This window comes from Piliocolobus tephrosceles, chromosome 9 (genome assembly GCF_002776525.5).
Source record: "Piliocolobus tephrosceles isolate RC106 chromosome 9, ASM277652v3, whole genome shotgun sequence".
Lineage (NCBI taxonomy): Eukaryota > Metazoa > Chordata > Mammalia > Primates > Cercopithecidae > Piliocolobus > Piliocolobus tephrosceles.
In genome coordinates, this window is record NC_045442.1 from 702,511 (window position 1) to 720,046 (window position 17,536).

The 17,536-nt window shown below is 60.7% G+C and overlaps 1 protein-coding gene and 1 long non-coding RNA gene across 4 annotated transcripts; one reads left to right on the forward strand and one right to left on the reverse strand.

Moving 5' to 3' along the window:
• The first annotated feature begins 1,265 nt into the window (after window positions 1-1,265).
• On the forward strand, window positions 1,266-2,589 carry LOC111522048. Of its 2 annotated transcripts, XR_002725140.2 has the most exons (3): window positions 1,266-1,353; window positions 1,443-1,602; window positions 2,047-2,589. It is a non-coding gene; the product is annotated as an uncharacterized LOC111522048 (long non-coding RNA). The 2 variants fall into 2 exon arrangements; XR_003306911.1 differs by lacking the exon at window positions 1,443-1,602.
• A 5,062-nt stretch (window positions 2,590-7,651) lies between these two features.
• VENTX (VENT homeobox) lies at window positions 7,652-11,624 on the reverse strand. Of its 2 annotated transcripts, none has more exons than XM_026448242.2 (4): window positions 11,289-11,624; window positions 9,556-9,716; window positions 8,942-9,474; window positions 7,652-8,292 (listed from the first exon to the last, which is right to left on the reverse strand). In XM_026448242.2, exons 1-3 carry the CDS (start codon window positions 11,527-11,529, stop codon window positions 9,094-9,096), a joined length of 783 nt encoding a protein of 260 aa, XP_026304027.1. In that variant the 5' UTR covers window positions 11,530-11,624; the 3' UTR covers window positions 7,652-8,292; window positions 8,942-9,093. The 2 variants fall into 2 exon arrangements, with proteins under 2 accessions (XP_026304027.1, XP_026304028.1); XM_026448243.2 differs by lacking the exon at window positions 7,652-8,292 and adding an exon at window positions 8,788-8,839.
• Window positions 11,625-17,536: the final 5,912 nt, after the last annotated feature.

Here is a 17,536-nt window from a genome sequence, read left to right on the forward strand (position 1 = left end):
TGTCTGTGTGTGTCTACATGTCTGTGTGTCTCTGTGTGTGTGTCTACATGTGTCTGTGGTGGTCTCTGTGTCTGTGTCTACGTGTGTCTGTGTGTCTACGTGTGTCTGTGGGGTCTACGTGTGTCTGTGTGTGTCTACGTGTGTCTGTGTGTCTCTGCCACATGTGGGTGCGGCGTGGGGTCAGTTCTGAGACTCTGGCCCTACAGATCACAGGTGCTGGAGCCAGGCACCTACATGGGCCTGCCCAGCGACACTGAGTCTCCCCGAGGACATGGTCACTGCAGAAGCCTTCGAGGCCTCAGCCTTGCTCCTTCGCCAGCCTCCACTTGCCTACGTCCTGGGGAGAGGCCACTGGCTGGGGTTCAGAAGCCCCGTCCCCTGGCCTCCTGTGGGCAGCTCTGGGCCTCTTCCAGAGGCCTTGTGTCCTAGACACGGGGGCAGTCCCAGACCTGCGGGAGTTCTGCTGCCCGCCTGGGCCCCTCGGGGGGAGGCTCCCTGGCACTAGGAGAGGGTGTCTGCCGGCCTGTGTGGTCTCTGTGTGGGCAGCTGTGGGTCTGGCCAGCTGTCCCTGAGGGGCCCTCTCCCTCCGACCCTGCACTCTTGCCCCCAAGGCTGCAGAGCCTGGCGCCTCTCCACGTGCTTGGGGGCTCTGTGGCCTGGGGAAGGCTCTGGGCCTCACTGTGTGGACCAGCGTCCGCCTGGTGCTGGGAATCCTCAGGGAGCCCCAGCTGTGGAGGCCGCCCCAGGCCGAGGCGCGCCACCTGCCCTGGGGTGGGGTCTGGTTCTCAGTGGCCGGGACAGTGTTGGGCGCGCTGGCTGGGGTTCTGAGAGCCCTGTGAGCCAGGAGGCTGCGGTGTAGACTGCTTATTGCTGAGCTGGGCAGGCCTAGGAGGGAGAGGCGGCCCCTTCCCTGGACAAGCGATTCTTGCTCACGTGTGCTTTCCGGGCCCTTGACGCAAGCAGAAGCGCATGGGGAGATAAGAGCTGGAGGAGGGCGTGTGGACAGGCTGGCCCTGTCCCAGCTCCCGGGCCAGCAGCCCCTGGCCCCCGGCCCTCGCCACCCGCCCGCCGGGCCCTGCCTCAGCACTCTTTCCACAGCAGGTCTTTGTGCCCCAATCTGGCAGGTGCGGGGGTGGGACGGGGTCCTTGGCGCGGAGCAGCCCGCTGGCTGCATGTGACAGTGGCGGCCAAGGTCTCCCCTGTGCATAAATGTGGACCTCGCTGGTCAGCAGCAGAACTCCCGGCTCAGAGTTCTCCACCCTCCTCCGGCTCAGAGAGTTCTCCACTGCTCCTCCCAGGCTCACGAGGCTCACAGGCTACCCAACGCCAGCGGCCCAGGAGGCTGGACCACAGGTAAGAGGAGGCCCAAGTTCTGCCTCTGGGAACTCGGCCCTGCCTTGGCTCTGCCCTCCTCGCTCCCACAGGATCTTGGTGCCCACCAGGCCTTGGTCCCGACTTCTCCCTGCTGCTCGGCACGAGACCCTCCCCCAGGACAGCCACCTCCTGGTGCTGAAGAGCTGGCCCTCCGCAGAGCTGCCCGCAGAACCGCCCGCCGTTCCTTTTTCCTATGCATATACTTCTTTGAGGGTCTGGCCTAAAGAGGTATAGGGCATGGGAAAATGGGGCGGTCGGGTCCTCCCCAGCGGTGCCGCACCAGTGGCTCCTGCGTCTTGACTCGGGACTCCGCCTGCTTCCTCTCTCCTGGGCCCGGGAGCCCTGGGGCTTTGATCCCCACGTGCTTGGGGCAGAAAGGGGCAAATATTCTAGAACCAGGAAAGCGTGGATGTGTGCTTTTGTGTGGGTGCGGGAAGTGTCTGGGGAGGAAGTGGTCCAGGCCTCTGCAGCCCCCGAGCTGGGACCCAGGCTGCAGAGAGCAGGGCTGGAGCTGGGCGGTGCCCGCGGCCCGTCTGACCCGAGATGGGACAGGAGGTGGCGGGACAGGCCTGGGCTCTGGCGCCGCCTGGTGGTCAGGGGAAGTGGGGCGGGTGCCCGGGATCTGGGCTCTGGCTGGATCCACAACTCATTCTATGGAAATTTTCTTTGCAGAAGCTGCACTGTGTGGGGCCCACGTTTTACACAAGTGGGAGGCAGAGGGCCCAGGCGCAGACGGCAGCGAGGCGTGGCGGAGGACGCGTGCACTCTGGGTGTGCGCGCTTTTGCTGCTGTTTTTTTTGAGACAGAGTCTCGCTCTGTCGCCCAGGCTGGAGTGCAGTAGCGGGATCTCCACTAGCTGCAACCTCCATCTCCCGGGTTTAAGCGACTTTCCTGCTTCAGCCTCCCAAGTAGCTGAGACTACAGGCGCCTGCCACCACGCCTGGCTAATTTTTGTATTTTTAGTAGAGATGGGGTTTCACCTTGTTAGGCTGGTCTTGAACTCCTGACCTCGTAATCTACCTGCCTCGGCCTCCCAAAGTACTGGGATTACAGGCGTGAGCCACCGCGCCCAGCCGGCGTTTGCTTAACACCTTTATTGCTTTTGTAATCACGGGTATGAGTTGATTTTCTGGTCAGAGATGTCAGTAGAGCTAATTTCATTTAAATGTGTGAGGTGTGGTAAAGTTTTGACAATAAATGCAAATTTTGATAAAGAGGCTCTGTCGTGCTGGTCTCCTCTCATTCACGGTGGTCGGATGTCACATTAGTCAAGCGTGGACTTGGGGGAACTTAGTTAAAAACGCATGAACATAAGGGGGCTAAAATGGTTCCTGGGGCCTTGGTTGGGGGCCTGGGCTGGGCACCGGTCTGGGGCCACCCTCCTGATAACCAGGGTCGCCGGAACAAGTCCAGAGCCTGGGACCGGCTGGCAGTGTTGGGAGAGCCCAGAGGGACGGCTTGTGAGGGTGGGGGTCCTGCGGCTTCCCGGCCTCCACAATGGCCAGGGTGGGACTGTGGTCTTGACTTCCCACTGAAGAAAAATGGACCGGGGGGTCCCTCATCAGGCTGGTTTAAAGAATGACTGTCAGCTGCTGTCTTAAAAGGAGGCCTGAATGGGAGGCAGGGAGACGCCACCCTTCAGCCAGAGTCCTCGTCAGCCGGCAGGGACACGCCCAGGTCTTTGAAGGTGGCAGCCGTTATCACCAATGAGCCCAGCAAATGGAGCAATGAGCTGGCTGAGCGGGAGGCCTCCAGGCGCCCTTATCAGGGGCTGCCTCCCCAGGCTGCGTCTCCTCTCCAAGCCTAGCACTGATCTCATCTGATAGTCACCTCCCACCTCCCTCACAGCCAGCAGCCTCGGTGTCCCAGGGGAAAGCTCGGGCAGCAGGCAGAGGGGTGGGGTGCCTCCAGCTGGGAGGGCTGCAGGTCACATGTGGAAGGGCAGCCACGCCCCCCCCAATGAGCTCGGCTGCTCCCCCAGCCCCCTGGGGAAGGGTGGAGGTTGACCCTGCTCAGGAGTCTCTTCCAGGCCTTTCAGTCACTCTCCACAGGACACCTTAACGTAGGGTTTTAAATCTGCACAGACTAAAGCAGGTATCACCTCCCTGTGCTGTGTGGACACGCAGCAGCTGTTACAGTCGGCGTCAGCAGAATGGTGGATGCAGGCACGGCTGGATCCAGGGAGCCAAAGGCTCTGCCTCACTCTGTGCTCGTACCCTACCCGGCTCTGTTCCTCTGCCTCGCTCTGCGCTCGCTCATACCCTGCCTGGCTCTGTCCCCGCAGGGCTTCGTGTAATCAGCAGCACCTGCTGGGCTGTGCGAGGAGAGGCCCCTGCTCTCCAGCACGGTGGCCATTTCCCCAGAAGAGCTGTGGTTCTGGGGACTGTGCCCTCCCTGGGCTCTGCGCTGGCTGAGCTGGGCCGTGTACCCTCGCCTGTACTGCAGCGTGGGCAGCTTCCTGGGCAGGGAGAAGGGCAAATTCCTCCCAGGAAGATGGGCAGGGCTCCTAACTGCCAAGACCCCGCAAAGGTGGCTGTCCAGTCTTGCCAAGACATGCCCACATATCAGGTCCAGCTGCTGAGACCCTGCCGAGGACACCGGCAGGAGCACAGGAGCCAAGATGGGGCTGGAAGGCGCCCCAGAAACGGAGGCCTCCTGACCACATCCTGAGGCTGTTGTCCTGTGAAGGGCAGGTGGGGACCGTGGTGGAGTGGCTCACTGTGGCTTCTGTGGACAGCCAGTCTGGGAATGAGGGTCCTCGTGGCCTGGGAAATAGCAGCAGCCCTCTGAGACCCTGCCTTGGGGAGTACTCAGAAGCCCCGGGAGTCCTCTGAGATTGTGACTGCCACCCTGGGGCACCAACAGAATCTTTCTGAGGTGGGAGTGGCAGAGCCTCCCAGCCAGGCTGCAGAGGCAATGGGAGGGCGGCCAGCGTTTCTGGGTGGTGGCCCCTGAGCACACCAGGTACTTACTGCTTTTTAAGACGGTGTCTTGCTCTGTTGCCCAGACTGGAGTGCAGTGGCACGATCTTGGCTCACTGCACCCTCCGCCTCCTGGGTTCAAGTGATTCTCCTACCTCAGCCTCCTGAGTAGCTGGGACTACAAGCGCCCACCACCGCGCACAGCGAATTTCTGTATTTTTAGTAGAGACGAGCTTTTCACCATCTTGGCCAGGCTGGTCTCGAACTGACCTCGTTATGTACCCGACTCGGCCTCCCAAAGTGCTGGGATGACAGGTGTGAGCCACCACGCCCGGCCCAGGTAATTATTCTTTTACTGGGGACTGTGCAGGGCCCCACCAAACACCCCTAAAGCGGGCTCAGACCTGCTTTTGTTCAGTGAGCCCACTTTGCTCCGGGGTCCTGGGGTGGCCTAGAAGGCCCTGAACACTCTGCCATTTCCTCACGGCTTGGAAGCCAACAAGTCTGGGCTCAGAATGGGAGCGAGCGCTGGGCCTGGGAAGAGACGCTGGGGCCAGCTAGGTGTTTGGACGAACGGAGGCAGGATGGTTCACTTCCGGGTTCTTCTTCACCACCAACTCTTCCCGTGTGTGCGAGAATGCAGCTGACGCCCGGGAAGGTGAAGATTAATCAGGCATGCACCAGGTGATGTCAATTCGAGGAGACCAAGATTTACCTGGTGGCACCTGCGGAGCCCCCCTCCCCCGACATGCCCGTGCCCCGCCTATTGCCCTTCCACTCCTAGAAAAGTCACTCCCAGCAGATGCGCCCGGGGCGGGCTTTCTCAGCCCCCACTCTTGTCGGGACTGTATTAGAAACTCCCCCCAACCCAGCTCCGGTCCCTGAAGCTAGATGACCAAAGAATAAATTTGCAGTTTTGCTTTTAGCCTTGCCTACTCGCTGGTTCTTTTGTGCCCACTCTGGTGGTCTTAGAAAAACAAATCACTAGGCGCCGAGTCCAAGCAGCCCCTCCCTGCAGTTTCCTGGATAGTCTCAGGTGCAGCATCTAAAAGAGTAGTGCACGAGCGCCGCGGACTCCCCACGGAGAGGGGAGTGGATATTCTGCCATATTGATGTCATGCTGTTTTGAACCCTTTGAATGTCAGTTTCGGATGTGAGGCCCTGAGTGCTGCCTCCGGAGACAGGGTGTTCTCTACACCTGCGGACACGGACCACGCCCCAGCACTGTCCTGAGCCCCTCAGAATCGTCCCTACCAGCTGTGCAGGGCCGTGCTTTCCCACACTTCTTTGTCACGGCTCACGCGTGTGTCTGCGGCTGTGTCTCCCCGGCCTCTGCACCAAGGGCACCCCGCCCTCTCTCAGAGGCTTCTGCAGGAGCCCAGCTGAGTCCCCTGGGAGTCCCTGAGGGCTCCTGTCCACTGGAAGTTAGATGTGGAGGTTCCCAGAGACTCTTGGCAGGACTATTTCATAGCAACTGCTCCTCCTACCCAATCCTGCGGGGAAGGAGCCGGCACAGCCCTTGGCCCCATGTGGCTGAACAGCTCAGAGGGAAAGGAGGGTGAGCAGGAGCCAGGTGGCATCCAGCAGGCCTGGGGCCCGTCGGCAGCCAGAGCTCGCCAGCGTCCACACCCAGTCCAAGGGCAGCCAGATCCCCCACTGGTGTCCACACCCGGGCCCACAGCGTCTCTGTCCTGACAGCCGCTTGGGTTACAGAGAGGGCGAGGCAGAGTGACAAAGGGCGTCTGGGGCTTGGGAGAGACACACGACACACCCACCAGCACACACGTTCACTACACACCCACCAGCACACACGTTCACTACCCACCTACACACATTCTACACAAAACACAACACACACAGTACACCTGTTCACTACACACCCATGTACACTGCACAAGTTCACCACACACGTTCACAAGCACACACGACACACACGTGGTGCACATACACAACACACACAGAAGACATGTTCACTACACATGCACACAGGACATGCACACATGCTACATACGACACAGCACACTCATTACACCTGCAGAACACACACGCTACACAGTAACACCACACATGCATACTCTACACACAACACATACACCCCACATCCAGAGTACAACACACAATCCTCATACATGACACGCACGCACTCACACCACGCACATCACACGTGACACACCCACGCCACGTGCAGCACGTGTGACACACCCATGAGTGACTCAGCTTCAGCAGGATCACTGGGGGGCTCGGGAGGGGCGTCCAGACACACTTGTTTTCTGATGCATCTTGGCCACACCCCAAGACTTTCTGCCTCTCACTCAGCGAGCTGGACCCTGAGGGCCACTGTCCTACCCCCCAACCCCTGCCCTCCGGCTCGTCCAGGCCACAGCCCTTGTGCCCACCTGCTGAGACCTCCTCACAGAGGCCGCTTCTAACCACCTTCCTCTGCCCGGGACGTGTGGTGTCTCTGCCCCCGCCGCCCTGCGGCTCCAGTCATGTCAGGACCCCCAGTGCCTGTTAGATGTCCACATGGGGATGTTGAGTGGGGTGGGGCCGACAGCACCCGGGGCACTGTGCTTGTGGGGGCAGCTGGAGGCATCCAGGAGCAGACGACTTGCCACACTCGGGGCCTGACGTCCGGCGGTCAGTCAGAGGACCCCGGGGAGAGCGGGAAACGGGCTGTGGGGATGCGAGGAAGGCCCCGCCGCCTAGGGACGCAGCAGGTGGGTGGGGTAGGGCTTGGGGGCATCTTGGTCTTCAAGGTCCACTCAGATACCAGCAGCCCATGGTGCCTGGGCCAAGTCCCTGCAGCCCTGGATGGGGGACAGGGAGGGAAGTTTGGAAATCACTGGTGGGAGAGCCTTCCCTGGGCCTGAGGGCCCTGTGGACCCCCCGGGAACTCAGGGTCTAGGTCCCTGCCGGGCACTGGGAGCCCGCCCCACCTCTCAGCCTCCGGGACTTTGTCCTTTTCCAGAGCTCCTCATTTGTAGGACGAAGCCAGGGCCCTAAGAAGGTCCAGGTGTGTCTCCGAACAGGCCCAGCTCTGCCCCAGTGGGCTGTGCACCTTGTAGGGCCCCGTGTACTAACAGGACCTCAAGACACCACCGGGCCAGAGCCCTTACTCACTGGGGGAGTTCAGGGCCAAGACTGTGTGGTTTGCGGCCCAGGGCCACAAAGGGTACTGGAGAGCAATCCCCAAGGGTGGCGAGAGGCACTTGTACTTTTATCACGTATGTGTCCCATCCACATCCACAAATCAGTGCTGTCCAGGCCCCACCAGGAGCCCCTGTCCAGCCACTGCCCTCCGAGCGCCTCGCCCAGGCTTCCCTCACATGGTCACTCACCAGGACTAACGCACAACAGCTGTTCTCCTCTTACCTGACGTTGTATTATAAAATCACATCCAGTTGTAAACACTTCCAACAAGGCAGAAGCGAGCAAGGGGAAAGTGGAACTCGCTGTGGACGCGGCCGCGGGACCTCGCTTCTGCTCCTGTTGGGGTGCCCGGGGGGGTTTCACAGGTCACAGTCCTGCAGGCTGAACCTGTCTGCCTGGGCGCCCTGCGCTGCCTGCCTCCTGGGCACTCTGGGGCGACGTGGACGGATGCTCACTTGTCTAAGGTTCCATGCATGCAGTCAGGAGTCTGCACCAAGAATGGTCCATCGATGGGGGAGTTCTCCCCAGGAGGGGCTTCCCAGCCTCCCATTCTGGGCACTTCCAGACCTTCTGCAGGAAGTGCTGTCCTTGAGTCATTGTTTTGTCCCGAGGTTGCTGTGAGGAGGGGGCAGGTGAGCTCGTGCTGGAGGGTGGGGACCTGCAGGACAGCTTCAGTCCAGGCACAGCCGCAGGTCCCAGCTGCCCCACTTTCCCGGGCCGGAGAAGAGCAGCCCCCAGCAGGCCGTGGGCAGTCCCGAGGGCCCCAGCATCCTGGCCTTCATTTTCACCTGTTCCCTCCTGCTTTCCAGCTTTGGAGTTCTTGTGAAGAGGGACTTGAACCACAAGGCTGTAAACACGACAGCTGCATTCCCTTCCAATCCTTCCTGGTTTTCTTTTTTACACACAAAGCTTACAACCTTTACTGTTTCCAACTGGAAAACCAGTTTTTCCAACACTTTTTAAAAAACAAATGATCCTTTTATCGTACACTGAAAGCCCTACCCCTGACAAGCCCACTTCTGCATCTGACTCTGTTCACTGACCCTTCATTTACTTCCTAAACCGACCCTTTTGGTAACTTTCAGTGAAGAGGTGGCTTTAATAAATATATTCTCAGGGCCGGGCGTGGTGGCTCATGCCTGTAATCCCAGCACTTTGGGAGGCCAAGGCGGGCGGATCACGAGGTCAGGAGTTCAAGACAAGCCTGGATAACATGGTGAAATCCCGTTTCTACCAAAAATAGAAAAAATTAGCTGGGCGTGGTGGCTTGTCTGTAATCCCAGCTACTCAGGAGGCTGAGGCTGGAGAATCGCTTGAACCCGGAACTCTGGAGGTTGCAGTGAGCCAAGATCGCGCCACTGCACTCCAGCCTGGGTGACAGAGCAAGACTCTGCCTTAAAAAAAAAAAAAAAAAAAATATATATATATATATGTATACACACACACACACATATACACACACACATAGAGAGAAAGATAGATAGATATATACATACATATATATACATTCTCCAGAACTCTCCAGAATCTTTGTGTGGTCAGGGTGAGAGGCGCCACCACGATATAAACAGAACAGCTGAGTCCTCCAGGTAGGAGCCAGGTGCAATCAGCAAGACCGTGAGTGTGGGAGGCAGTCAGAGGCGCTTCCTCAAAAGGCATCCCCTGTCTCTGGCAGAGCACACAGGCCCCAGGGCCCCGTGGACAGGGCTGGTCCCGGTGTAGGCAGGCCACTTCCTGGGGTTGGGGGCTGGTACGCCAGAGGTTGCCTGCAGCAGGAAGCCCCTGTAGAGGCCAAGGACTCTTGTTTCACTTGGCAGAGACCCCAGAAGGAGCCAGGGGGCAGCATCAGAGCCTGGGACCCAGGCAGGGGTGCCCAAGGGCACAGCAGCTGCAGGCCATTGGCAAGGCCAGAAGACGGTGAGTGGAAAGCTGGGGGCACGTGGAGAGACCCTGAGAAGGGGCTGTGCGGCGGCGGTTCTTGCATTTGCCGTTTGTGTTTCATCCGGCGATTCTGAAACCAGGTTTTTATCTGCAGGAAAACCAAAATCAGAGCAGGGGTGAGACTAGGCCACTGGCCCACCCTTGCCCACCCCAGCCCGGCCCGCCTCACCTGGACCTCTGAGAGCTGCATCTCCCTGGCCAGCCTCTTCCGCTCAAGAGGGCTCAGGTACTGGTGGTGCTGGAAGACGCCCTCCAAGGTGCGGACCTGCTCCGTGGTGAAGGCTGTGCGGACACGGGGGGCCCGCAAGGTATTTGGCTCCTTACTCAACCCTGGCATAGAGAGTAAGAGCATTTGGCTGAGCCTGCCACCCCATGGGGCAAGCCCCGCCCACGGGTAACAGGGGAAGACAGCCATGTTGGGGGCTGGGCAGGGCAGATCTTCTCACCTGACAGTGACCAGCAGCCCTGCCGCTGCCTCCAGGTCACGTGCAGAAAGGGGCTCAGAGAGGTGACTCAGGGGAGAGGGGAATGCTACCAGCAGCTTGGGCCTGCCCTCCGCTCAGCTGGCTCAGCTCACTCAGTTCGGCCCCATCCCACACTTCCCTTCCAGAAGCCGGTTCCCAGGAGGCCCTTCCTGCAGACTTCCAGGCAGGTAAGGTAGAGTCCATTACATGCAAAGGCCTGGGGACCCACCCAGGGAACTCGGTCCCTGTCCTGGGCTCCGGCTCCTCAGCCAGCAGAGCCCAGCTCAGTTAATCCCCAGGCCCATCCTGGTCAAGTCTGTTTTCTAATTTCTACGTTAAGGAATGGGGCTGGCACTAAACAACCCCACAAGGTGGTCTGTGGTCTGGGTCCCAGGAAGGAGGCCAACGTGGGGAAACGAGCTCAACATTTAATGCAAGTCTGACCAAAATGCTCACTGGAGTTTCTGCGGAAGGAAGCGTATTTTACAAAATCTGTCTTCACCTTAGCCTGAAAGCACACGGTAGACCCGAAAAGCAAATGCCTTGTGGCGGGAAGGGCTGTAGAACTGGGATCAGGAAGGGGGTTGGGGGACAGGAATGGTTGGCTTTTTTGGGGTGGGGCAGGATAGCTGGGGAGAATACATTTAAATTTTCATTTTCCTGAAGTACAAAGTTACTCCATAAGGATCAGTCAAATTTTTAAAAATGAAAACTTACAATGTTAACCCCACTTTTAACCAAGTACTACCTTAAACCTAAAAGCGGCAACGATGTCACAAAGACTAAAACACAAACGCGGAGAACCTTTGTTCTCAGCAGACAACAGAGCATCTCGGCGGCCACAGACCGAAGTTCAGAGTTTCTGCAGGCACCCGGTCACCGCCACCCCTACAGCAAACCTGCAGGCTCTTTAAAAGACAGCTGTGCTCCAGGTGGCCTGAAATGGGCTTGAGCATATAGATGCTGAGCAGGCACCGGCTTTGCTGGAGGCAGGGGGGGTTGGCAAATCGTCTGGACTCCCGGAACTGGGTCCCCATGGTTGCCGGGCTGGAACACCAGGGGCACAGGTGCCCACGCCCGCGCTGTGTTTCAGTGAGCGTCCGGAATCAGGGCAGAGAGGTGCGGACAGGGACCCCTTGGACGGTCCCTCGGCACCAGGCCGGGGTGGGGGACAGGGACACAGCTGAGGAACGGGGTGACAAGGGAGGCAGAGGAGCCCACCGGGGGCTCAAAGAGAGAAAATCCCCGTCAAGGCTTTGGTTTCGAGGGAAGCTGCGCTCCAGTCAGGCGCAGGCAAGGCCTCCGCTGGCCCTCATGGAAACGTCCCTGGTCCTGACCTTGTCCGCACCGCAGCGCGGGGAGTTCAGCCGCCGGGCTCCTGGCCTTTCCCCACTCCCATCTCCACCTAGGAAGGAAGGGACCCCCCACCCGGACCTACCAGCCACGGTCCTCTCCGGCGCAGGCAGATCTGAGGACGTGGCGGCCTCTTTGATGCCGACGGCCTGAGGGGGCTCCCGGGCGCCGGATATCTGGCCCGGGTCAGGGAGGCTCCCCGGGGAGACGTCGGCAGGTCTGGGGGTGTGGGACGACCCTGAGCAGCTGCTCTGGGAGAGCCAGTCCACAGAGCCAAAGCTGGAGGGCTGCTGCTGGCCACGAGGTGGGGAGGACGAGAGGCGCATGGCGGCCAGGTGGGCCGGAGGGAAGGCCGGGCGGAGCTGGCCAGGCGCAGGAGCCACCTCCGGCCTCGCCGGGCGGCGGCGTTTATAAGCCCGGGAGGAGGGGCGGGAGCCCGGTTTGCATACACGGCTAATGCCCAGATAAGCAGGGCCTAATTGCCTTCGATTCAGAGACACAAAGGAGACCGTTCACACCTCCCCGGCTCCTCGATGTCTGGGGGAGGGGCGGGGCTGCGGGCCCCGGTTAAAGGAGAGGTGACGGTTCGGGATCGGTCACCTCCTTTCATCTCTCCCAACCCCCACCCCGCGGGCCGAGGCTGCTGGAAGGTAGGAGGGTCCCGCTCCACTCGGACCTGTCCTGAGCGGTGCCGGGCGACCTCTCCTCTCCAGGGGGACGCTGGCGCCTGTGCCCAGCCCGGACACCCGAGGGCGAGCAGGCTTCAGGCTGGGAGAGTCAGGGCGGACTCAGCCGGTGCCCGCGCGCTGCGTCCAGGCTGTGCGGTCGCGCAGGAACCGAGGGACGCTTTCCGGGGAAGAGACGCGGAGGGCTCGGGGACGGCGCGCGAGGACGGGAATGTCGGGAGGGGCCTCTCGGGGCACTCGTCCACTTCCAGCCCTAATCCAGCTCCTCTGGGGGACTCACTCCCGGGGCCATCGCAGCAGCCTCCGCATGCGGGCGCGGGCCGCTCCCTGACCCCATCCGGAGCTGGAAAGGCCGGAGCCACTGCCTCGCGCGGCGGGGTAGGAACTCCGCTTCGGCTGCGGGACTGGCGCGTCCCCGCCAAGCCGGGCTGTCCCCACCGTGGCCAGGGCGGGGGCAGAGCCGCCGGGGACTGTGGAGCCCAAACCTCACGCGGACGCCCTGAGCACGGGCTCCCGGGACGGTCATCGCGACGCGTGGCCGCTGCTCCCACGAACCTCAGTCCCGAGCTGTTTGCGTCTCCGCCTCCGGGGCGTCCCCGGGTCGCCTGCGCCGTCGGGGTGGGGCGCGGGGACCGAAGTGGCCGGGTGGGAGGCAGCCACGCCGCGAGCGTTCCCTCCGGCCTCGGACCAGCTCCCCGCGCGCCGGGACATACGGACTCGCGCTGCGCCCACGCCGAGGGTAGGACGGCGTCTTCTGCGCACTGGCTTGGGGTCCGCACGGCGTCTCCGGCGGCCGGGGTTAGGCGCGGGCGCAGGTCCGGCCCCCGAAGCCATGCGGGGTTTCGGCGCAGACAGGGTCCAGGGAGCGGCCCCGACTCCCGGCCAGGTCCTGACCGCGGTTGCCTCAGCGCCCACCCGGCTCTCCGAAATCACAAAGACCCGCGGGCCTCGCCCCACGGTTACGCCCAACCCAGCTATCCGAGCCTCCCGGGCTGAGAAAAGAGGGAGGAGCCCGGGAGGCGGGCGCTGGGGCGGGACCTCAGCTGGGAACAGGTGGGTCACAGGTGACGGGGTCCGGGAACGGACCGCGCCGCCCCCGACTCTGGTCTTCCTCGGACCCTGCCGGCCCAGTTAGGTCACTGGGCCCTCAAGGAGGAGGCTGGCAGGGGTGGGGGCTTTGGACGTGGCCTCGGAGGTAAAACCAGGAGGGCTGGGGGGCCAGGAAGGCGGCCTAGACCCCCTCCCCGCTTCATCTCCGGAGAGACCGGGTCACCCCCGGTAGAGGGGATTTGAGCCACTGCACAGGACCAGCAGAGTGTTCCGGCCAGGGGCAGCGAGGGCCCAGATGCCTACGGCCACAGGGCTGGCCCCGAGGATGCCCCACGAGGCAGGTACCCAGCCCTCCCGCAGTGGGGGCGGCCCTGCCACCTGGGAGCAGAGGCCGTGAGGGTGGGGGCTGCGGCGGGACGTTGCCTCAAAGTGGAGCAAAACACAGCACACCCTCACCTCCCACCCCGCCCCCCAAACACACACACACAACTTTCGACCGGCAGGGAAAAGGCCCAGAAGCATCCCTTACATAAACAGGAAACCACAAGCATGGATTTGTGAAACGCCAGCACCCAGCCTTGCATTTCTCCATTTCTAATTTCCTGAGGCCCCGGGCCACGGGGTCTCAGCCTCCTTCTGCACGTGGTTCAGCCCCCCCACCCCCAGCTCTGCATAGAGCTCCTCCTGCCAGTTTCCCAGCTCCCCCGCACCACCTCCACCTGAACCGCCCCCTCCGACCCCGCCAAGTCCGAAGGCAACCTCACCTTCACACCGCAGGGTCAGACAGCCCCTCTGTCCTGGGTCCCCACCCCAGACCCTTGCTGCGGCTTGGGTGGCCCCTCTCCCCTGGTGAGCGGCCCCCCCGCCGTGGCTCAGGCCCCCCGCCTCCTGCAGCCCGGGCCTCTCCCTCCACCCTCCCTCCAGGGCCCGCAGAGGCTGCTCTAGCCCAGGTCTGGGGTCACCAGAGCCTCCGCCTCGGAGCCTCCGTCGGCCCCCAGCTCTGGGACGCGTCCTGATGCGCCGCCATGGGTAGGAGACTTGGGCGCTCTCCGGCCTCCTTCCTCCCAGCCCCTGGGGCAGCCCAGCCCCGAGAATTGCGTCCCGCACGCCTCACAGCGTGGTCCCCGCAGGCGTCGCCCCATGCCCCACCCTCGGGGTCCAGGCCGGGCTGCGCTGGGCAGGGAAGTCCCGCGTCACTCCCAGGCTGGCAGCCCCGCCCCCACGCACAGCCCGGAGCCCAACTAGTTCCCGAAACGGGCTCCCCGCGAGTCCACGGCCTGAGAACGGGCACCGGACCTAGCGCGTGCTGCCGCCGGGTCCAGACCGCCCTGCTCCCGCCGGCCCCGTCATGACTCGCCCAAGCCTCCTCCGAGCACTCTGAGACCACCTGAGGGGGAGGCCCCAATCCCTCCCCAGCACCCGCTCCCGCGGCCTCGGCCTCCCTGACACCCTGACGTGCCCTCTTCCCGACACCCCCGCGCTCCCCCGCTCCCCACTCCCCCAGACATCCTGCTTCCTCCTCCCTGACACCCTCTTCACCCTCCCCTGGACATCCATGCTCTCCTCTAGACACCCCGCACGCCCCTCCCCGGCACCCCCACGTGCCCCCCTCCCCGACACCCCCATGTCCCCATTCCCCAACACCCCCACGCTCCCCACTCCCCTTGGCTTGTCCACTAGGGAGTGGTGGTGGTCTGGTGCGTGGGGGCTAAAGAAATGCTAAGGGCCAGGCGCTGTAGCTCATGCCTGTAATCCCAGCACTTTGGGAGGCCGCAGCGAGTGGGTCACCTAAGGTCGGGAGTTCCAGACCAGCCTGACCAACATGGAGAAATCCCATCTCTACTAAAAATACAGAATTAGCCAGAGGTGGTGACACATGCCTGTAATCCCAGCTACTCAGGAGGCTGAGGCAGGAGAATCGCCTGAACCTGGGAGGCGGAGGTTGTGGTGAGCCAAGATTGCACCATTGCACTCTAGCCTGGGCAACAAGAGCAAGACTCTATCTAAAAAAAAAAAAAAAAAAAAGAAGCGGTAAGCCAACTGTGCTCAGACACTGTTAAACAGCACACAGGAGGCTAATCCTGCCATGCCCGCAGAGTGAGTTACTTATTTTGGAGACAAGCTTTCACTGTTGCCCAGGCCAGAGTGCCTCATGTGATCACAGCTCACTGTAGCCTTGACCTCCAGGGCCCAAGTGATCCTCCTGCTTGAGCCTCCAGTGAAGCTGGGACTACAGGTGCGTGCCACCATGCCCAATTAATTTTTGCATTTTTTACAGAGATGGAGTTTTGTCATGTTGCCCAGGCTGGTCTCAAACTCCTGAGCTCAAGTAATTCTCCTGCCTCAGCCCCGCAAAGTGCTGGGATTACAGGCATGAGCCACCGCATCTGGCCCCTAGATTGATTTAAACAGCCAAAATATACTCCCTGCACCAGATTAGAAAGCATTAGAGGTCTGGGGCCTGCATGTTCAGATTAATTATTCTGATACCGGGCTCAGGAGGATCACAGCAGTTGGCCCCCGGCCCACTACCTGAGCAGGAAGGCAAATGAATTCTGCTTGGTGCCCCTAAATGGCTCCAACCCACACATGGGTCCTTCCTCTAGGGCCGAGTGTCCGGTAACCCCAAGTGATAGAGAGGCACAGCCCCCACCCTTAGAGTGTCGGTGTTTGCTGGGATGTGGCTGTCTGGACCTGGCCTTGCCGTCAGGCATAAGCTTCTGGAGCGACAGGGTCATGTAGGGTGCACCTAAGCTGTTTCAGACCCCACTGTGGCCCCAGCCTGTGACTCTGACCTTTGGGGGCTGTGTATGTGAAGGGGAATGTTTGCAAGCTTGGCTCATCCAACAGGTTTTTAGCAGCTTGGAGATTCTCAGGAGACACAGCAGGGTGGAGCTGATGCCAGACTTCTTTTTTTGAGACAGGTTCTCACTGTCACCCAGGCTGGACTGCAGTAACACAATCAGGGCTCACTGCAGCCTTGACCTCTTGTGCTGAAGCAATCTTCCCACCAGTTCCCCTGAATAGTTGAAACTACAGGTGCATGGCACCACGCCCAGCTATTGTTTTGATTATTCTGAGATGTGGTCTCACCATGTTGCCCATGCTGGTTTGGCACGCCTGAGCTCAAAGTGATCCTTCCGCCCAGGCCTCCCAGTGTTGGGATTATAGGCGTGAGCCACCGAGCCTGGCCTAGAGTGTCTTTTTTTTTTTTTTTGAGACAGAGTCTTGCTCTGATGTCCAAGCTGCAGTGCAGTGCAACCTCCGCCTCCCGGGTTCAAGTGATTCTCCTGCCTCAGCCTCCTGAGTAGTTGGGATTACAGGCTCATGCCACCATGCCTGACTAATTTTTGTATTTTTAGTAGAGATGGAGTTTCACCATGTTGGTCAGGCTGGTCTCAAACTCCTGACCTCGTTAGTGATCTGTCTGCCGCCTCTGGCTTTCCAAAGACCTGGGATTACAGACGTGAGCCACCGCGTCTGGCCTCAGAGTGTGTTTTTGTTTTTTGTTTTTTTTGAGACGGAGTTCTGTGTCCCCCAGGCTGGAGTGCAGTGGTGCAATCTCAGTTCACTGCAACCTCCGCTTCCTGGGTTCAAGCAATTCAATTCTCCTGATTCAGCCTCCTGAGTAGCTGGGACTACAGGCATGTGCCACTATGCCCAGCTAATTTTTGTATTTTTAGTAGAGATGGGGGTGCACCGTGTTGCCCAGGCTGGTCTCGAACTCCTGAGCTCAGGCAATCCACCCGCCTCAGCCTCCCAAAGTGTTAGGATTACAGGCGTGAATCACAACATCTGGTGCCTCAGTGTCTTAAATGAGGTGAGGCTTGCAGTCAGTTCTTGCAGGCGTGGTCTCACAGGCCTTCCCCTCAGACCTGGGCAAGCCGTTCATTTCCCAGGAGCTGCCATTAGCACTAGCGGGACCTATTCTTTCAGATCCCCAGAAAGGCATGTGTGGGAGGGGCTGCAACCCTACCACCCACAGGGAACCCCTCAGGACTGCTGGGTGCTGGGCCAATGGGGACCCCCAGCCCCATTTAGTTGCATGGCCCTGGGCAAGCCACTTGTCTTTCTGGATGGGCCCGCTAATTTGCAGGTATTGTTATGCCAGCGGAACTCCTACAGGCTACATTTGTATCTCCGGCTCCACCCAATCCCCCTTCTGACTCGGGTCCAGGGTGGGGCCCTGTATTGCTACTTGGAAATTGCTTCCTGGGCAGGTTTGCTTCGGTTCTCTCAAAACTGCAAGGGCCCTGCCCTCAGCCTCTGCCCAAGGATCACACCACAGCCGCTCAGGGCCTCCCTGGGCCCACCCAGACCAGAGCCACCTCCCTGGAGACAAAACCAGCATTCTCCCTGGAGCTGTGTGGCTCCTCTTCCTCTTTTGTTTCCCTGGACCTGGGAGAGTTCAGCCAGGTGGTTCAAGACTGCCCAAGGCTATGGGAGGACCTTGGGAATGCCCCAAGCTACTCCTGGGTCAAAGGGGGTTCTCTGCTGGGCAGTGTGGAGGCGGCCACCCTAACCCCCATCCCTGCATTGAGTCAAGGTGTGGGTCAGCCTCAGTTTCTCTACGGACCCGCAGCGGAACTTACCCTCC